At 42.0% G+C, this 22,135-nt stretch overlaps 2 protein-coding genes across 2 annotated transcripts; one reads left to right on the forward strand and one right to left on the reverse strand.

Moving 5' to 3' along the window:
* Positions 1-723: 723 nt before the first annotated feature.
* On the reverse strand, positions 724-2,919 carry LOC109184146 (replication protein A 70 kDa DNA-binding subunit B-like). The gene is made up of 9 exons (XM_019334190.1): positions 2,770-2,919; positions 2,408-2,675; positions 2,225-2,321; positions 1,986-2,113; positions 1,788-1,881; positions 1,573-1,690; positions 1,203-1,487; positions 905-1,105; positions 724-822 (listed from the first exon to the last, which is right to left on the reverse strand). Exons 1-9 carry the CDS (start codon positions 2,917-2,919, stop codon positions 724-726), a joined length of 1,440 nt encoding a protein of 479 aa, XP_019189735.1.
* Positions 2,920-9,213: 6,294 nt separating this feature from the next.
* On the forward strand, positions 9,214-10,358 carry LOC109184139 (VQ motif-containing protein 20-like). Its single transcript, XM_019334181.1, has one exon. It carries the CDS (start codon positions 9,462-9,464, stop codon positions 10,248-10,250), a length of 789 nt encoding a protein of 262 aa, XP_019189726.1. The 5' UTR covers positions 9,214-9,461; the 3' UTR covers positions 10,251-10,358.
* The last annotated feature ends 11,777 nt before the right edge of the window (positions 10,359-22,135 follow it).

The raw sequence follows: 22,135 nt of genomic DNA on the forward strand, positions 1-22,135 counted from the left end.
TTCTATTTTTACTTGATAAGTTGTAATTTAGTACACAGATAAACAACTTTTTTTTTATATAAGTAGTCAGACATTGATAGTTTATCTTTGCAGTTGTTTTCAGATACAAAGAGACCTGGATCTGGATCTGAATATAACAAAACAGTTGGCATCAAATAGTAGGCAAGATCCAATAGGTAAGTTTATTTTCAAATAATCCAAAAGATTTTACATTTACTTATGATGTTATAACTTCATTAATATGTATTTAATTATCTCATTCCAGATAAAGTTATCAAATGAAGATAGAATTCCTAATGCATCATAACATGAAAAGGCATGTACAACTAAAACCATCTCACTAGTTAGTACTATTTAAACTGGAAACATAAATAAAATAAACTTGAGGATACAAATACCAAACAAAAAATAAGTAGACATAATATTCATATTGTCCATAGAGTCCCAAAACATAAGACAGAATTGAAAAGTAGTACATAGACTGACCCCATTAGGGAAACATTACAAAACATAGCATAAGAAACCGCAAAAGCATTACATTTTTTCCAACTTATAGACTGAAGTATTAAGTCTATTAGAGTAGTGAGGCTGATTGACTTCATCCATTAGAGACCTCTTCAGTGTGCTAAATAGAATAGAAACCGCAATCGCATTACATTTTTTCCAACTTAATCACCAAAGTCTTAAGTCTCTTAGAGTCATCAAACTGATTGAATTCATCCATTAGAGACCTCTTAAGTGTGCTTGCAACATTTCCAGAAGAACCCTTTCATTAAATCCAACCATTTCAAAATCACCAAAGTCATCCAGGCCAAATGAATCCTGAAAAAAAATTTGAATAATACACATAGTGTTATTCAATTTTATAAAGAAGAAAACAGTCTAAATAGGAAAATAGTTAAACCTCATGAGTTTGTTCTGTTGCATCTAAATCACAGTCTATAATCCCACAGTGTTTTGAAACAATGTCAGCTTGTCTACAGAACCCTAACACCCCAAATGCAGAGCTCAAACTGTCCACTTGATCTTTCTTCATAGAAATCCTAAATAGTATAGGCATCCCACAAATAGACTGCAACTCAGGTGGGATCCAACCTTTTGCATTCTGAAAAAAAAAAAAAACATAATTTTTTTTAGGAAATAAACATAGGAACATCTATAGCATTACCAATCCCAAATTAGAGTAGAAAAACCATTCTCACCTCAGCATACTTCTCTCTTAGGGATGAAGCTGAAACACTAACCAAATCATAACATTCCTTATCCCAAATGAGCATAGGTGCTTCACATGTACTGTCCGTTACACGAACAACCACCTTATACTTGACAGCCCCCTCATGCCAGCTACAGTCACACTTAGAGCAGTACATCATACCTTCTCTTGGAGTTAGCTTTTTCCCACAGTTAGTTCCCTTACAGGACATGTAATACCAACCATCTGAACTGTCAACATCCATAATCCTAACAGCAACCCAATACTCACATAGCTGTGTCATAGCAAAAAAGAAGTTAGTAAGCCAATATGGAAATAAAAATAAAAAAAATAAAAAGAGAGAAAAAATAATTTATTACCTCCTTCCTGTTGTAAATCTCACTTAGAGAAGTTACGACAATATCATCACTCAGAGTGTTACGATTTGGCCTAAATCCAGGTAGTCTAGAGCTTGAGTCCAACTTTCTTAAAGGAGTTCTGTCAGATGATAGACAGGAATAGAAGGAATAAAAGTAAACAGATTCAATTAAGAACGGTGGAATTTAAAAATAGAAACAGAATGTAGGATTTATACCTTAAACTTTTCTTAAACTCCTCAAAATCTGGCATTTTCTGATTGATCCAAATTTTTGTTGCATTAAATGAAGTTGATATGTGCACATCTACATCTAGAAATAAAGAATATGCAATTTCAGGATAATGCCACTAAAAGATAAAAGAATAAATTAATAAAACTTGAAGCAATGGAGTAGAAGAATAAAAGAACACATACTATCAAAGATCTTTGCCCTACAGAACTGTAGCAAAACAATCACTGGTTCTTCAGTGACTGTTGAGCTATAAATAGGCAGCAAACTGTTCACATGATCCCCCCAAAGAGTACATTGAATCTGATCTTGACTAAAAGAAATAAAAGAAAAGTTTATTTTAAAAAGAATAGTTTATTGAAGTTATTCCATTAAAACTTAAAAAAAGAAAAAACAGAAATGTAATATAAACATGTACACTCACTTGATATCTTCCAGAACAAAATCAATAAGCCTAGCTCTCTGTCCTGCTACAACCCTCTCCACTGGAGAATAGATTTCAGTGACCCTTCCAATCACATCTAGAAAAAACAAATAGAAATAGTTAGGTATTAAATAAGGATAGATTTAAAAGTAAAAGAGGCTGTATTTAAGGATAAGAATATACCTATGAGCATCTTCTCATCAATATCTTCCTTCCTAACCAAGGAAGATTTCGATTTTAAACGAAAAATCTTGTTAGGAAAACTGACTTTCTTGTACTCCTTAACCATAATATCATGCTTAAATTTAAGCATATAATGATGATTACTTGTCTTGAACTTCAAGTAGTTAGTAATGCAAAGGAAGTTCTTTATCCCATAAACACAACCTTCCTTGAATTTGGTCCATTTTTGCACTTGATCCTTAGGTATAGTACAATGAACAAACACACCCTAGATGAACACATTCAAAGGTATTAAACTGGAAAGTAGTGAACATAAGTAAATATAAAGAAATTTTATGTTAATAAAATCGAAAATACTACACCTCTACACCATGGAAAACGCATTCCAGACTGCTAATCCCCTTGTTTTCTCTATTTTCATAAACAACATATGTTCGCACCAGCCTAACTCGAATGGCCTTCCTATTGCACAGTGGAGTGAGCTGAGAAGCAAGAACAAACTGACCAGACATCAAAGAAGAAGAGCTTGTGATTCGAATAGACTAATATTGAGAGGTTGTAATGTGCAATTGCTTGTATAAACAGGTGTATTTATACTGAAAGCCATCACTTATGTTGTGTAAGTAATCATCACAACTGAGTGAAAAAGAAGAAGAGCTGATAGTTCCAAGACATGGTAGCCGGCTGAGGGAGATAACGCAGAGTCGCAGCAGTAGTATACTTATAGAAAGAGAAAAATTAGAAGATTAGAGGATTAGCTTAGTAGATAAAACCTAGATTTGTAATTCAAATATAACACCTTTCCTCTATGACATGAATCGGGAAACGAAACCCATCCCCAAAACCAATCAAATGAATTATTATCCTATAAAATAGGATTCCAAAACCAATAAAAACACTCATGCCTACTAATGCAAGGATATAAGGTAAAAAAGAAAAGGTAAAAATATATGCAAAATCTTTAGTTGTTGGGCGGGAGAATGAGAGCCAAAATCTCCTGGCTATATTGGTACAAAGATTTTCACAACAGTGATTTGTAATCAACTTTTTCATCAAGTAATTGCGAATATATAAGGGTGTGTTTGGTTCATGGGTTTACACACTAGGAATGAAAATCAAAATCATAGTTAGTGTTTAGTTGACAACTTTTTAAAACACAAAGAAGCACATCTGCTACACCTATACAAGTGTTTCCGCTACACCTGTACAGGTGTAGCGGATGATGGTGATTGAAAAAGTGTAGGTTTTCCGCGACACCCGTACAGTGTGTTGCGAAAAACATACGAATTGTTTTTTATTTTATTAATAAAGACTTCCCGCAACACCCAGCTTCACATCGGGTCTCGCAGAAAGTATTATTTATTTTAATCTTCCTCGACACCCAATCGTAGGAGGGTGTCGCGAACACCCTTTTTTTTCAATAATAGCTTTTCAAGACACTCGCGGATTTTTTTTTTAAATATTTTATTTAAATTTTGAAAACTACCTAATTTTATTTATTCAAAACCTGTACAAAATTTTCTAAAACCACCAAATCCACACAAAAATTTACAAAACTAAAAAAACAACAAATTAAACTATCTATTCACAATAATTTTCAAACCAATACTAATAACTATGAACACAAACATCATCACAATATAGTTTGTAAACTATATATACTTCACAATTAATAACCAACATGCACAATAAATCACCACAATATACTTATACTATCAACACAATAATAACAATCAACACATTTAAAATTGAAATCAAGATATACAATTCTTTAACAAAACATAAACATATGTTATAATAATAAAGATAACAGTTAATTACCAAAATGGTCTTTTGACTATAACGAAATTACCAATTTGTTCCTTGACTATTTTTGTTGACCAATTATGTTCCTCAACTTTAAAAATTTTAACCAATTTGATTCTCCGTTTGTTTTGCCGTTAGACATCCGTTAACTAATAATTGACTTGGATGGTTGTATTAAATAAATAAAATAAAGCAATGATTCGGGGTAATGAAAACAATATAGGGAGATTGAGATTCATGGGATTCAAGTGTTTAATCCCCTAGTGCCTAACCTAATGTAATATTAAATCTAAGTTTAAACGAGTGTGAGGATGCAAGGTGGTATAAAGCTACTCCCGTAGTCACTAACACTAATGAATATCCACTCCCGTGGTATAAACACCCAATAAGAACAAGAACAAGCATTCATAAATAATCCATAACCACTACCATCTCCCGATGTGCAATAATCAAGAATTAAACTCCCTAATAAATATGCTCTTTCCCAAGGTGAAAAGTTATGCAATTGTGTGAACTCTCAATTATGCCTAACTCCCGTTATGACATAAACAAAGCAATGAAACAAGTAATCCGGGCCCTGAACTACTCGCAACGACAATAATAAACACAATTGCAATACAAGTTTAAAACCCAAATAATAATAAATTAAAGAATCTAAGAGCACAGACACATAGGTTCATAAACACTTTTTACCCAAGAATCCCTAATGGATTAATTTAGCCACACATGGTTAAATTATACATAGCTAAAGATAATAAAGAAAATACAAGTTATCAAAAAGAGTAGAAGATTGAACCAGGAAATTTTCCCAAATCTCCCTAGCATTCTTCTTGTTTTCCAAGACAACTTGTGGCTCTTGATTTCTCTCCTTCTTGTCTCCAAAAATCTTTGAATCAATATTAGGGTTGAGGAATAGGGAATTTTATAGTAGGAATCCATCCTGGAGGAAATAGGAATTTTCCGTGCAAAACTGGGCCGAAATCGCGTCTGGGCCGACATTTTCGATGCGTCGAGTCTTAATCCTCAAATTTCAGAATGCACACTGGAAATTTTTGACGCGTCGAGAATTTCTAGTGTCGTAGGTCCGTCTTTCAGGCTGATTTTGACTATTTTCCCTTCATATCTCGACTTTGATTTCTTCATAAGAGTTGTAGCCCTTCGAGTCTTCTTTCTAATGGAGCAAAAATCACTTCATTTGGATATTCCTAGGCTGAGATATGGTCCAAAAACCAAACTGTCGCTAATCTGTGGGAGAATTTTCACTTATTGTTCTTTTGCTCCACTTTTGCCCCGGTTTGCCCAAGTGATCAAGACCATTGAAAACACCATTCTTTGGCTCCCTTTTGAAGTATTTAAGCCACCTCCTTAGCCTCACATTGACTTTGTTTTGGCTCCAAAACTCGTCCTAGAACTTCCCTTGCTTTTGCAATTGATCTACAATGGTTCCAAAACACCAACAAACACCGTAAAACATTCAAAACAAGTGTTACAACCATATATAAATGATAAAACAATGGAATATGCAATTAAAGTGACATTTTCATAAACTTAAACCAACAAATATGCTCAAACTAAAACTAAAAACATGTACAAATTGGCTGACATCAACTATAAAAGGACCCTTTTCCCTCAACCCTAGAGACTTATGCTCAGTTTTGGAGACAAGAAAGAAGAGAATTGAAAGCCAGAGCAAGCTAAGGAGATTTGGCAGAATCGCTTGCTTTAATCCTTGTACCCTTTTAAATTATTTGTAAACTCTTAATTATTGTTATGTATTGCATCTTAGCCATGTGTGGCTAAGTTTTCTTTAGAGATTCTTGAGTAAAAATATTTATGAACCTATGTGCCTAGTTCTTTAATGCTTTAATATATTATGATTTGGGTTTTAACCTGTGTTGCAATTGTGCTTCTTATCGTTGTTGCTAGTAGTTTAGGACCCAAATTACTTGCTTCATAGCCATCTTTGTGTCATAACGGGAGTTAGGCATAATCTAGGGCACACACAATAGCACTTAACTGTTGCACCTTGGGAGATGGTAATTTTGTTAGGGAGTTTGATTATTGATTATTGCACATCGGGAGATGGTAATAGTTATGAATTTATTATAAATGTTTGTTATTGTTTTATTGGGTGTTTATATCACGGGAGTGGATATTCACTAGTGTTAGGAAATACGGGAGTAGCTCTATACCACCTTGCATTCTCACACTTGTTAAACCCATATTTTAATATTGTCCTTAAGATTGGCACTAGGTGATTAAATACTTGAATCTCATGAATCTCACTCTTTCTTAATTGTTTCCACAAACTTGCATACTTGTTCTTTTATTTAGTTTTTGCCATTGCTAAATCATGTCTTTCGTTAGGATTAGCTTCTCGTAAATAAATCAGTAGCTAGTGCTTAATACCTCACTTCCCTGTGGATCGATAACCCGGCCTGATACTTCGGGTATTATTTGTTTTAGAAATACATTGCAACCACTGAGTTAGGTGGTAAAGGAATTGCATGCCAAAAGTCCCTTCTATAGCTGTCTCAATGGGTATTTATAGGGAATTCGAGAAGACACATGCCAAGAAGCCGGCATGTGCGCAACGTGCCCTCCATGTACTCGGTAATCTGGTCGACTGAGGAGAAGCGTGCACGTGTAAGAAATTACCAAATTAGCTAATTGCTCATGGGGATTAGTTTGAGTCATGTACTCGGTAATCCGGTCGACTGAGGAGAAGCGTGCACGAAATTACCAAACTAGCTAATTGCTCATGGGGATTAGTTTGAGTGTAAAGTATGCGTGGCATAGACTCATCACGCCACAGGGCCGCTACTCCTTTAGGTAGTTTTGAGTGTAAAGCCCCCAGACGAGCAAGTAGGCCGGGGCCAAGCATAACACAGGAAGGGCCGCTACTCCTTTAGGCCGGGTCGGGTGGGCACTACACCCCAATCGATCGATTCAGGTCGTAGGGCCGCTACTCCTTTAGGCCGGGTCGAGTGGGAACTACACCCCAATCGATCGATTCAGGTCGTTTCACGCTACAGGGCCACTACTCCTTTAGGCCGGGTCGGGTGGGCACTACACCCCGATCGATTCAAGTCGGGAAGGCATAAGGTATAGACTCATCACGCCACAGGGCCGCTACTCCTTTAGGTCGGGTCGGGTGAGCACTACACCTCGATCGATTCAGGTCGGGAAAGCATAAGGCATAGACTCATCACGCCACAGGGCCGCTACTCCTTTAGGTAGTTTTGAGTGTAAAGCCCCCAGACGAGCAAGTAGGCCGGAGCCAAGCATAACACCTTTAGGTAGTTTTGAGTGTAAAGCCCCCAGACGAGCAAGTAAGCCGGAGCCAAGCATAACACAGGAATGCCACAGGGTGAGCACTACACCCCGATCGATTCAGGTCGGGAAGGCATAAGGCCGCTGCTCCTTTAGGTAGTTTTGAGTCTAAATCCCCCAGACGAGCAAGTAGGCCGGAGCCAAGCATAACACAGGAATGTCCGCTACTCCTTTAGGTAGGCCAGGTCGAGTGGGCACTACACCCTGATCGATCGATTCTTTAGGCCGAGTCGGGTGGGCACTACACCCCGATCGACCCTGATCGATTCAAGTCGGGAAGGCATAAGGTATAGACTCATCACGCCACAGGGCCGCTACTCCTTTAGGTCGGGTGATCGATCGATTCTTTAGGCCGAGTCGGGTGGGCACTACACCCCGATCGATTCAAGTCGGGAAGGCATAAGGTATAGACTCATCACGCCACAGGGCCGCTACTCCTTTAGGTCGGGTCGGGTGAGCACTACACCCTGATCAATTCAGGTCGGGAATTGAACCCCACCTCAAGGTGTCGTATCTGGTCAGGTCCTTGGTACAAACAAGGCCATAGATATGCACACTTGGATCTTGTTTGTATCTTGTTTGTTCTTGTTAGTTAATCCAATCTAATTAAGTTCCCACCACCGGGGTTCGAACTTATGACCACTAAAATTTGAATTGGTAACTGCGATGCCATCACACTACATGGTAGTTAGCATTTTGCAAAAGTTTTTGAAAGAATATGTTTGAAGAAATTGACATAGAGTTGGGTTGGGATGAAATATTTATATAGAGTGAAAACTTAAAAAGAAAAACATGAACCAATGCAAGAATATAACAAAATATCAATGGATTTATCCATAGATTATATACCCACATAACTATCAACCACATATAACTATCAATAGATTTCAATATATTTGTATTGGCAAATTTGATTTTTCTTGTTGTAAATAAGTTTTTTAGAAGTAGACTTTGAGTTGGTGTAAAATACTTGGGAATTATCCCATGGTTTGTAACAAATATATAATTAAAACATAACTTTTTTTTTAATGATTTTGAAAATTTTATGTGAGAATTATATATTTTGAATATATATTATAAAAAATATTACTATAAATATATAAATTAATTTTAAATCATTATGAATTAATTTAATTATCTTTTTTTTAGAATTATATTATAATCATAATTAATTTTAAACATTAATAAACATATCATTAAAACACTTTTATTTTTAAAATTAAATAAAAAATTATATTAATATTAATCAATATATAAAAACTTGACATATAAGCTTTTTAATTCAAACTCAATTTTACTATATAAAACAATAGATATCTAAACCAATAACATATGGTGTTCACTCCAAATCTAAATTTTATTTCAAATTTCAAATTTCAAATTTTAATTCAAATATGAATGATGCATAACACTTCTTCCCCCAATATGTTGATAATAATATCTAAATATTTAAATTTTGAACTTTTATCACCAATTGCTTTAATTGATACAAAATAATTGAACTCTTTTCATTTACATATTTTAATTTAAATTAAAAGTGATAGTCGTATAGAGCATATAGTTTTAAAAAAGAAAGAAAGAAAGAAAGAAAGAAAAGATTGCACCACACTTCAAAGAGTACTATTGTACAAAGGTGTATAATCACCTCCAATCTTGTTGTTGTTAATTACACAAAAAACTATAATGCGCCGATTAATGTGCTGCAATCCATATCGATCGATTTCACACTGTTATTAATTCCCTATAAATATCATTCCATAACTTAACTCAAACCGCTTAGACTCCTCCTCCCTACCATAGTTCTTCCATCTCCAATCTCGATCAACTAACATCGCAAGCTTCGATTACACACACTCACCTCCAATCTTGTTGTGAATTCTGGATTCCTCCTTATTTTATTATATTGATCGTCATCATGAGCCCATCGCCTTTTCAAGGCTATAATCATCAGATTATGATGAGCAGAACAACCAACCCGGCATTGAAGATCAATCCGGGCTCTCGTTTCATCAAGAAATCGTCACCGCCGCCGCCCTCACCGCCGTTGCAGCCGCCGCCGCCGCCGCCGTCTGTTTTAGATGGTCCCACGGCCACCATTCCCGGTGGCGGGCCTCGCCACCCGGTGATTATCTACACGCATTCTCCCAAGGTCATCCGGGCCCACCCCAAGGATTTCATGGCTCTCGTGCAGAAGCTCACCGGCTATTCCGCCCCTCCCTCATCTCCGCCGTCTCCGCCATCTCCGCCGTCTCCTCCACAGCCTTTGCCGGTGCCTTGCGACGAATATTTAATCACTGAAATAGATACGAATAATAATAATAACAGTGATCACAGCAGCAGCAATAAGAGCAGCCGTGATGACGTCATCAGTGGAAGATATAATTGGTTGATGATGGAAGATAAGGACTCGACGACGTCAGCTGTGATGGATGAGAAGGTAGGGACCTGTAGTATAGGCCATGATTTTGATCCAAAAAACAATAGTAAATTTCATTTTGATAATAATAATGAATTTATCAATAATATGTCATATTTTGATCCAACCTCCATGGATTTCCGGTTTCCAAGTCCACCATTTGATAATTTTGGAGATTCATTGGTTTTGAATGGAAGCTCCATTTCTTCTCCCCCTTCTTCATTGGCCACGAAAGGTAGCTCCACCGGTGTAGGTTCCCCGGAGAGTGTGATGGATTTTCCGTCCTGATTTTTTGGGGTGAGGGTTTATACATAAAATTATTCTTAGGATTTTCAGGCTTTTTTTCTGATTTTTTTTTAATGAATTAGAGGTGTTGCTTTGTCAATAATATTGCATTTGAAAAATAAGATTTGAATGCTGAGTCTTTCTAGTTGTGAGGGGTGTTATATATATATATATTTGATTTTTTGAGCTGAGTCTTTCGATCTAATTGTGAGGGGGGTGTTATATATGGTTTTAATGTGCGGATCATCTTGTTTATTGGGCAGATGGGGGAGTGGGATGGATTAATATTGGGCAAGGTGGGTGGGATGGATGGGGGACTACCTCTTTGGATTTGCCACCCACGCCAATCATCTTGCTAATATTCTTCCCATATTTGGGAGAAGAATATTCTTCCCATAAAGGTTAAATCTCCAACCTCCAAGGTTCCCACACCGGCCCGGGAGGGTGTATGTTAATCAATGTGCCGATGGGCAGGTGAGTGGATGGCCTCCTTAGATTTGCCACCCACGCCGATCATCTTGCTAATATTCTTCCCATAAAGGTTGAATCCCCACCCCAAGGGCCCCACACCTATCATCTTGCTAATATTCTTCCTATAAAAAGGTTGAATTCCCAATCCCAAGGCCCCCCACACCTATCATCTTGCTAATATTTTGCCTACAAAGGTTGAATCTCCAACCCCAAGGGCCCCTCACACCTATCATCTTGCTAATATTCTTCCCATAAAGGTTGAATCCCCAACCCCAAGACCCCCCATTTGTGCACCGTGGTCCAAAAAGGCTCCGTAGTGTATCACGCGCTGTTACCATTAAACTACAGTGTCGTGCGCCATTACGGTTAAATTACCGTGTATCGCGCGACCGCGGTACAAAAAGGCTCCGTAGTGTATCGCGCGACCGCGGTCCAAAAAGGCTCCGTAGTGTATCGCGTGCCGTTACCATCGCCGTTACCATTAAACTACAGTGTACCGTGCGCCATTACGGTTAAACGGTTAAACTACCGTGCGCCATTACGGTTAAACGGTTAAACTACCGTGCGCCATTACGGTTAAACGGTTAAACTACCGTGTATTGCGCGACCACGGTCCAAAAAGGCTCCGTAGTGTATCGCGCGTTCGCGGTCCAAAAAGGCTCCGTAGTGTATCGCGCGTCGTTACCATCGCTGTTACCATTAAACTACAGTGTATCGTGCGCCATTACGGTTAAACGGTTAAACTATCGTGCGCCATTACGGTTAAACTACCGTGTATCGCGCGACCGCGGTCCAAAAAGGTGCCGTAGCGTATCGCTCGCAGTTACGATTAAACTACAGTGTATCGCGCGCCGTTACGGTTAAACTACAGTGTATTGTGCGTTATTATGGTTACAATAAATTCACTCATATTGATATATTTTTTCAATATATTCTTACAATAAATGTGTGATATATTAATAATATAGATGACCGATGACTTACTATACCTACAATAGTGGCTTAATGAGTATGCAATAGTAATTTAATGAACTTGTAATAATGTTTTGATGGACGAGCATAAATGACTTAATGAACTTGTAGTAGTGTATCGCGCGCCGTTACGGTTAAACAACAGTGTATTGCGCGCTGTTATGGTTAAACTACAGTGTATTGCGTGCTGTTATGGTTAAACTACAGTGTATCGAGCGCTGTTATGGTTAAACTATAGTGTATCGCACGCTTTTATGGTTAAAACTACAGTGTATTGCGCGCTGTTACGGTTAAACTACAGTGTATCGCGCGCTGTTACTGTTAAACTACAGTGTATCGCGCGCTGTTACTGTTAAACTACAGTGTATCGCGCACTGCTATTGTTAAATTACAGTGTATCGCGCGCCATTACCGTTAAACTACAGTGTATCGCGCGCCCCGCCCCGTTACGGTTAAACTACAGTGTATCGCGTGCCTCGTTACCGTTAAACTACAGTGTATCGCGCGCGCCGTTATCGTTAAACTACAGTGTATCGCGCGCCATTACCATTAAACTACAGTGTATCGCGCGCCGTTACCGTTAAAATACAATGTATAGTGCGCGCTGTTACCGTTAAACTACAGTGTATTGCACGCACTGTTACAGTTAAACTACAGTGTACTGACATTGTCTTACGTATTATCACGTATTATTTTTATATTATCAAGTGAAATTGCAATTGAAATGCGCGCTACATTGTATCTAAACTGACATTACCTCACGTATTATTACAGTGTATCTAAACTGACATTCTCTCATGTATTATTTATTTTTATATTTTCAAGTGAATCTGCGATTGAAATGCGCCTTACCAACTGAAACCACAGTGAAATTGTAGTTGTGTTGAAACTGAATAACAATTTCATATATTTGAGTGTATATTACCCAGCGAAACTGTAGTTATATCAAAATGATACTGTAGTTGTGTTGAAATGAAACTGCAGTGTATATAAAATGAAACTGAATAACATTTCATATATGTGAGTGTATATTGTGCAATGAAGTTGTAGTTATATCGAAATGATCATGTAGTTGTGTTTTAATGAAACTATAGTCTATATAAAATAAAATTAAATAACATTTTCACATATTTGAATGTTGGACCACAGAGGCTAGACATTTGCTTACTGCGCACATGGAGCCCCCCTCACTTTGAGAGGTTGCTCCCACACTACTACTGTTGAGACTCAATCCTTGGTCATTCTTCCCAAACTTCACCCATATAACTAACTGAGCTCCCCATGCGAGCAATCTTCTTGCTAATATTGGGCAGACGAGTGGATGACCTCTTTGGATTTGCCACCCACTAGCTTAGACACGTTCCTCGCTGCTGACGCTTTTGGTGCCGGCTCCATTAGAGTTTGGTAATTTGTCTTCTCGGTGTGGGGCAAGTTCACCAAAAATTAAAAAAAATTAAAAAAAATTATGATCGATTGGAGATTGAGATCAGCTGACTCCCTGGTAGAATTGACTTGTATTTTGAACCTGATCGATTGGTGACTCAGATCAGTACCTTTCGAATATAATTGAATTAGCAATAGTGAATTCGTCATCTTTTTTTTTTTGAAAGCAAACAACGAACTTATATTAAGTCATAGGAAAAAGCATTACAAATGGCCCTGGCTGGTGTTGATAAGTCCCTCCAAACTTTGTCATTCCTTGCGCGCCAGATATTCCAACAAATAATAACAAATAAACAGATTTGAGGGGGCTGCATAGAACAAAAGATGTTATCAATCCACTCTGTGCAGTTTTAGAACAGGTCCTTATCCGGCAGCTGATCAACGAGACGCCAACCTGTAGTGGGCTAGGAGGTGAAAAGCAGATTCGTCGGCTTCATTGCATAAAGGGCACAGAGCATTGCAATCAATTCTTCTATGGCGCAGCTTATCCATCGTTGGAAGGCAACCTGTACAAACTTGCCATAAGAAAGTCTTAGCTCTAGGGGGGAGTTGCATATTCTAGACTGCTGACCATTTTGGGGGAGGCACGGTGTTCAAATCATTTGAGATGGCTTTGTAACAGCTCCTCACAGTGAAGATCCCCTTCTCATCCTTGTTCCATATGACCTTATCATATCTGTTTCCTTGGGGGATAGGGACACTTAGAATAAGCTGAGCATCCCTGGTGTTGAAAATATCCCTGACCACATCCACATCCCAATCTGTGCCTTGAGTATTCATGAGGGAATTAACAATTGCATTATGGAGATGAGGAAAAGGAGGAGTGGTGACCATGGGATTTGCTATGTCTGGTAACCACTTGTCGTGCCATATGCTAATGTTATCACATTTGTGTTTGTTTTTATAGTTAGTTTGAATCATTTCAGTAACTAAGTTCTTCAATTTTGCTTATTTATACATGTTTTCCTTGCTATTCTCATTAGGATATGGTTTTACACTTGTTTTGAATGTTTTACGGTGTTTGTTAGTGTTTTTGAATCATTTTAGGTCAAAGATATGAGCAAGGGGAGTTCAAGGATGAGTTTTGAGCAATTTTGGACAAGTTCGGGGCCCAAAGAATTCGACGCATCGAAAATTTCTAGAAAGTATTGTGATCAAGACCAGCAGGTCTTGACGCGTTGAGCGAGCGACGATCAAATGCGAAAGAAAGAAAGCAGCGCTAACTTCAATTTCATAACAAATTGAATGCAAAAACATTCCAAATTCCAAGAGGCGTGGATTTTAAAGAAAATCAAGATGTTATATTTGCAATTTATTTCTTAAGGGACGACAATTTCCTAATTAATTTAGGAAAATTCCAATTCCGCCCCAACTTTGTACCTACTATAAAATCCCACCTTCCTCAATCCTAATGAAGACAATTTTTAGACAATAATCAGAATAGACAATTTAAAATTTAGATTCAGAATTCAGAGATCTTTGGAGAAAAGAAAGAGAGAAGTCAAGAGCCACAAGTTGTCTAGGGGATCAAGAAGAAGACTAGGGAGATTTGAGAGAATCGTCTGGTTTATTCTTGTACTCTTTTGATAATTTGTATTATCTTTATTATTATTTGCTATGTATAATTTAGCCATGCTTGGCTAAATTCTTTAGAGATTCTTGGGTAAAAGTGTTTATGAACCTATGTGCCCGAGCTCTCAGCTTCTTTAATATATTATTATTTGGGTTTAATACTCGTGTTGCAATCGTGATAATATTGTTTGATGCTTGTAATTAATGGCCAAAGTTACTTGTTTCGTTTGCTTTGTTTGTGTCACAACGAGAGTTGGGCATAACTTTGGGCACACACAATTGCACTTAACTGTTGTACCTTGAGAAAGGGTAATTTATTAGGGAGATTTAATTCTTGATTATTGTGCATCGAGAGATGGTAGTAGTTAGGAATTTATGATGCTTGATTTTGTTTTATTGGGTGTTTAAGCCACGAGAGTGGAAATTCACTTGTGTTAGTGACTACGAGAGTAGCACTATACCACCTTGCATCCTCACACTTGTTAAACCCAGATTTTAATATTGTCCTTAAGATTTGGCACTAGGTGATTAAATACTTGAATCCCAGGAACCTCATCTACTCTCTAATTGTTTTCAAAATCCTGAATCTCTGTTTTATTTTATTTATTTCATGCAAATCCATCATCTAAACAATTGTTAGGATTAGCTCTAATGAATAAATTAGTAACTAGTGCTTGATACAACCACTTTCCTGTGGATCGATAACTCGTACTCCGAGAATTATTTGTTTGCAATTATACTACGCATCAAATTGGCACCGTTGTCGGGGAAGTGGCGTTCAGTATTGAAGTTAGTAAAATTTTATTCTAGGAGCGTAATCCTTTTTTTTTTTTATCTTCATTAACAATTTTTTTTTTTTTTGTTTATGGATGGATATAAATTCCAAGGAACCATGCCACCGTTTTATCCTCCTTCTCAGGGTTATGAGATGAGTTAGAATATGAATCAAGAATATGGGGGAATGGAACAACAATTCCCTTTCTCAAATTTCACCAACTCAAGTCAAGAATATATTCAAGATAGCTCATCTCATGCATCCATATCACAACCCCAATGGTGTTCCTTTTGTGGTGGGAATCACGTGGTGGAGAATTGCTATATGATCCACGACATATTCCATGACATACTCCACCCCACCAACCATGTTCCTCAACAACCTACTCAAGGATTTTGTGCCAACATGAGTCAAGCCACTTATCAAAGATGCACACCACCTACTGCACAACCCTTATGGTGCATGATATGTGGTGGACCTCATGAGGCAGAAAATTGCTTCATCTTGGATCCCAACTACCAGTATCAAGGGCAAGCTCAAGAGTTGCCTTACCAAGAGTTTCAACAAGAATACCAACCACATGCCCCAACAACTGAGATTAAGTCCATAAAGTTAAAGCAATTGTACTCTCAATTTCTGGAACAACAAGCTCGAAATGATCATGAGATGGCTCAATGTCAAGATTTGACAATTCAAAAGTCAGTTCAAGATTCATTTAGTGACCCAACAATTGATATGAAGCCCATACAGACTAACAAGTTAATGCAAATGTACTCTCAACTTCTAGAGCTACAAGCTCAAAGTGATCACATGATGGCTCAACTTGATCACATGATGGCTCGATAGCAAGGTTTGATAATTCAAGAGCCACTTCAAGATTCATTTAATGGAGAGGTTCTAGAAGAGTTGCTCTGGCCAAATGAAGGTCATGAGGTTGAGAGAAATAAGAAGGATGGCGAAAACCTTGAAAATGATGATGATGAGGTTATGGATGAATGCGTTGAGATGGAGACATCAAGTTGGGACGAAAGTGTAGAGTTGCAAGGTAATGGTGGCAAGGAACACATGGAGACTTTCCCGTTAGACGAGGAAGTTTTTGATGGAGTACATGATTTGAACGAAGATGTCTCACCAATGGAGAACACTTCCCTTGGAGAGAACTTTAGAGAAGTTTTGAATTTGGGAGTGACAGGATAATGGTGCTGGCACCCGACCCGGATCATAAGCAGCATCTGACCCGACACCACATGGAATGGTGCTGGCACCCGACCCGGATCATAAGCAGCATCTGACTCGACACCACATGGAAACCCAACAGGCAAAACTCCAACGGGCAGAATTGCAACGGCTGTCACCTTTACTGCCATTGAAGCCACCATTGATGTCACCATTGATGAGAGAGAATTAAAGGCTTAGCTCCCCATTTATGCTTCATGTTGTTACCGTTAATAGCTTTTGTATAAGTAGGGACTCCCCTCAGCTTGGAGGGGGACGTTCAATACTCTGGACAAAGAAACTGTACTTTCCATACTGAAACTAAGGCAATACAACTATTGTTACTTTCTTATTCGTTACTCTTATATTATATTTCCGGCAACATAATTACTATCATTGGTGCTTTCATTGAGAGCCTGAGTCCAACACTCAAGCAGGCGACAACACACACAACTCTTTTCCACTTTCAACAGAAAGCTTGAAAGAATGGTGTCCCGCAGCTCCCACAGTTCCCGCAACGTGAACAATGGCAATGCCTCAGGTGACCTCCGGGACCAACTCACCAACAATCGCGGAGGGGACCTCCGAGAACAGCTCAACAACGGGAGGCCCGGGGACCTTCGAGACCAACTCAACAATGGAGGGGACCTTCGAGACCAACTCAACAATGGAGGGGACCTTCGAGACCAACTCAACAATGGAGGGGCGAACCAAGTCGTGAACCTCCAGGCGACCATTCAACGAGCAGTGACAGCGGCGCTAAACCAAGTGGCGGTGGGACTGCAAGGACAAGTGCCCCCGCCGCGGCCCCAGGAAATAGGGGTGGAGACCCAAAGAAGTGGACCGGCCAGACGACAACCAGGCCCTTCCCAATCTGCACCAGAACGATTGGGACAGAGGGCGCCCGTGAGGCAAAGATTAGGATCACGGCCCGAGGGATCCTCTACCAGAGGTCCTCGCCAACACGAAAACGGAGAAGCCGAGAGATCACCCACAGAGGAGGTAGGCGAGTCTCGTGAGCCGACCCCACGCCAACACGTTGATGAGTCGGCCTTACGTCGACACTTGGAGGAGCGACGCGTCGAAGAGCCGGCTCCGCGTCGGCACTCGGCGGGGAAGCGACGCGTTGATGAGCGGCTTCCACACCGACACTTGGAGGAGCGGCAGCCGGCCCCGCGCTGGCACCCTGATGAGTCGGCCCTGGTCGAGAGGCTGCAGAGAAGAATCGAGGAGTTAGCAAGAAGGGTGGAGGCACGAGAGCAGTCGCCGGAACCCGAGGTACGGATGACAGCACCATTCTCCCCAAGCATCATGGACGTACCTTTGCCGATGGACTTTAGGTTGCCCGCCATCAAGGAGTACACGGGGGTCACGGACCTACGTGTCCACATGACAAGGTACAAGGCTGCTATGGTAATGATCGGGGCAGGGGACGCCATCATGTGCCGAGCGTTCTTGTCCACCCTGGATGGAGCGGCCCAAGACTGGTTCAACACCATCCCTAATGGGTCGATCCAAAACTTTGGGGAGTTGTCCAAGAGCTTCCTGACATACTTCTCTGGTAGCATACAGCGTAAGAAACCCTTCTCTCACCTCTGTGTAGTGAAGCAAGATAGAGGCGAGAGCCTCAAAGACTTCCTGATAAAATGGAAAAAGGAAGTCAATAATGTCTACGACTTCGACTCCAAGGCGGCGATCCCGATATTTATCCATGCCTTAAGATCAGGGTATTTCCACAAGCAGTTGAACGCCCACCACCCCCGCTCTTACGAAGAGCTGATAAGGACAGCTAGCTGCTATGCCGAAGCAGAGGACGTCGACAGGAAGAAGAAGGACGAAGAGGATGGTAGGAAAGGTGGGAAGCTTGGGAAAGCGGATCCGCCCAGCCAGGCACCACTCTCGAACCACCCGACCGCAGGGAAAGGCCGAGACCACGAACAACCTCGCCTGGTCCCCTTGCGTAATCTAACTCCTCTTACCCATCCCGTCAGTGTCATTCTAAAGCAAGCTGAGGAGATGGGAATGGTAGAATTCCCCGAGGAGTGCATGAAGGTCTCCCCGAAGGCGGACAAAACAAAGTACTGCAGGTTTCATAGGCAAACCGGCCACGATACAGATGAGTGTCACGTTTTGAAGAGACAAAAAGAAGAACTCATCCAGCAGGGCTACTTCCGACATTTCGTCAAGCGATCCAAGCAGCAGCAACAGCCGCAACACAATCCACCAAAAAATGTCTGGAGGAATGAGGATGGCACAGAGCCGTCCACCTCGAAAGCCAAAAAAAAGAGAACACGACCAAATATCTGAGCAGAATGATAGCGAGAAAGAAATCGAGGTGGCGCCCAGACGACAAAAGAAGCACACCATACACTTTATCTATGGTGGACCCGAAAGGAGTGACACGCCTGCGGAAAGAAAGAAGTGGAGCCGGCAGCTATACGTGGGAGAAGTGGTGAGTCTTCCTAGAGAAGAGAAACAAAGACAGGAGGCCATCACCTTCTCTAATGATGACCTCCCAGAGGGCCCGTTACCCCATTATGACGCCCTGGTGATTGAGATGGACGTCAACAATGTCATTGTCCGCCGCATCTTAGTCGACAAGGGAAGCTCAGTCAATGTGATGTATTACGATGCCTTCACCAAATTAGGGATACCTAGGAACCAGCTCAAAGAAGTACGTACCCCACTCTCTGGATTTACGGGTGATTCAGTGGAGACGGAGGGGTTAGTGGTCTTACCAGTGGAGATAGGCACGAGCCCTAACATTCGCAAACTTGATGTGGAATTCATCGTGGTAAGACTCACTTGTATGCACAACATCATTTTGGGGAGACCGGCACTGGAGGACCTCAAGGCCATAGTGTCGGTGGAACACTTGTGTATGAAGTTCCCTACTCCGAGTGGGATAGGTGTTGTCAGAGGAGACCAGCGAGCAGCACGCAGTTGTTACGAAAAAGCATGCAAAAAGATTGGCGGAAAGGACCTTCAAGTCCACACCATCTGCAAGGACGATTGATCGGGTATGGAACTCATAACATTTAATTAGATATTATAAGTAATATTTTGTAGTCGTGGTCCGCCCAGATCTGTAAACAATATTTTGTAATCATGGTCTGCCCAGGTTAATTTGCTCAAATAAAAGGTTCTCAGCACCACCTTCGATCAACCAAAAGTCGGCCGACGCCACATTGTAAAAAAAGAAAAAAAAAAAAAAAAAACCAAGGTCGAGGCGCACGCCTCGGCCCAAGGCACGACTGAGGCAGCACCTCAAGCCGAGCCGCAAAAAGGCCTGAGGCGCGCGCCTCGGTCATTGGCCGAGGCACGCGTCTCAGCCAGCGCCCACGGCTGAGGCGACGCCTCGGCCAAACACGGCAAAGGCGACGCCTCAGCCGAAAAAAAAAAAAACAAAAAAAAAAAAAAAACCGCCAGGCGCACGCCTCGGCCAGGCCGAGGCGTAGCACCTCGGCCTAGGGCCTGAGGCACGCGTCTCGGCCATTGGCCGAGGCACAGAACCGCGGCCTAGGGCCTGAGGCACGCGTCTCGGCCATTGTCCGAGGCGCAGCACCTCAACCTAGAGCCTGAGGCGCACGCCTCGGCCGGGGCATGAGGCGCACGCCTCGGCCAAGCCAAGGCACACGTCTCGGCCATTTGCCGAGGCGCAGCACCTCGGCCATTGTCCGAGGCACAGCACCTTGGCCTAGGGCCTGAGGCGCATGCCTCGGCCGGGGGCCTGAACGCCTCGGCCTAGGGCCTGAGGCGCACGCCTCGGCCAGGCCGAGGCACGCGTCTCGGCCACTGGCCGAGGCGGCGTCTCAGCCTGTCCGTAAAAAAAAAAAGAAAAAAAAAAAAGAAAGAAAGAAAGAAAAAAAAAAAAAAAAAAAAAAGGAGGGGCCGGAGCTCGCCTCGGCCACGATCGGCCGAGGCGCACGCCTCGGCCACGATCGATCGAGGCGACGCCTCGACCACGATCGGCCAAGGCACACGCATCGGCCACGGTTGGTCGAGACGACGCCTCAACCATGATCGGCTAAGGCGAAGCCTCGGCCACGATCGACCGAGGCGCACGCCTCGGCCACGATCGGTCGAGGCAACGCCTCGACCACGAACGATCAGCCGGGGTGCACGCCTCTGCCACGATCGGTCGAGGCGACGCCTCGGCCGTGATCGGCCGGAGGCACGCACCTCAGCCAGCCTAAGCCGTAGCCCGTCTCGGCCAGCGAAAAAAAAAAAAAAAAAGGCCGCCAAGCGCACGCCTCGGCCAGGCCGAGGCGCAGCACCTCGGCCTAGAGCCTGAGGCACACGCCTCAGCCGGGGCCTGAGGCGCACGCCTCGGCCGGACGAGGCACGCGTCTCGGCCATTGGCCCAACCGCAGCACCTCGGCCTAGGGCCTGAGGCGCACGCCTCGGCCCCGAGGCGCAGCACGTCGGCCTAGGGCCTGAGGCGCATGCCTCGGCCAGGCCGAGGCGCAGTACCTCTGCCTAGGGCCTGAGGCGCACGTCTCGGCCACTGGCTGAGGCGGCGTCTCAGCCTGTCCGTAAAAAAAAAAAAGGAGGGGTCGGAGCTCGTCTCGGCCACGATCGGTCGAGGCGACGCCTCGACCACGATCGGCCAAGGCGCACGCCTCGGCCACGGTTGGTCGAGGCGACGCGTCAACCATGATCGGCCAAGGCGACGCCTCGGCCACGATCGACCGAGGCGCACGCCTCGGCCATGAGCGGTCGAGGCGACGCCTCGGCCACGAACGATCGGCCGGGGTGCACGCCTCAGCCACGATCGGTTGAGGCGACGCCTCGGCCGTGATCGGCCGGAGGCACGCACCTCGTCCAGCATAAAAAAAAAATTCATGTGTGATTTGGAAAATAAAATCACATACTCGGGATCAACCGGGATTCTGCACGATATCAAGCAAATTCAGTCTTACTCCCTAGTCAACTCAAACACATCCGTAGACTCAGGAGTAGGGGGGACTGGTGACAGGATAATGGTCCTGGCACCCGACCCGGATCATAAGCAGCATCTGACCCGACACCACGTGGAATGGTGCTGGCACCCGACCCGGATCATAAGCAGCATCTGACTCGACACCACATGGAAACCCAACAGGCAAAACTCCAACGGGCAGAATTGCAACGGCTGTCACCTTTACTGCCATTGAAGCCACCATTGATGAGAGAGAATTAAAGGCTTAGCTCCCCATTTATGCTTCATGTTGTTACCGTTAGCAGCTTTTGTATAAGTAGGGACTCCCCTCAGCTTGGAGGGGGACGTTCAATACTCTGGACAAAGAAACTGTACTTTCCATACTGAAACTAAGGCAATACAACTATTGTTACTTTCTTATTCGTTACTCTTATATTATATTTTGGGTAACATAATTACCGTCAGGGAGGCATTGGAGTTCTTAAGAATGATGACACACATTTGCCTATCTATATATCC

This window comes from Ipomoea nil, unplaced genomic scaffold (genome assembly GCF_001879475.1).
Source record: "Ipomoea nil cultivar Tokyo-kokei standard unplaced genomic scaffold, Asagao_1.1 scaffold1250, whole genome shotgun sequence".
NCBI classification, from domain to species: domain Eukaryota; kingdom Viridiplantae; phylum Streptophyta; class Magnoliopsida; order Solanales; family Convolvulaceae; genus Ipomoea; species Ipomoea nil.

Excerpts from the sequence above, each read along its gene's own strand:
- LOC109184146 (XM_019334190.1), bottom strand. The coding sequence starts at position 2,919 with ATGTCTGGTCAGTTTGTTCTTGCTTCTCAGCTCACTCCACTGTGCAAT. Across the intron at positions 2,676-2,769 it reads GCGTTTTCCATGGTGTAGAG|GGTGTGTTTGTTCATTGTAC; the intron begins GTGTAGTATTTT and ends GTGTTCATCTAG. Across the intron at positions 2,114-2,224 it reads TTTGTTCTGGAAGATATCAA|TCAAGATCAGATTCAATGTA; the intron begins GTGAGTGTACAT and ends TATTTCTTTTAG.
- LOC109184139 (XM_019334181.1), top strand. The coding sequence starts at position 9,462 with ATGAGCCCATCGCCTTTTCAAGGCTATAATCATCAGATTATGATGAGC.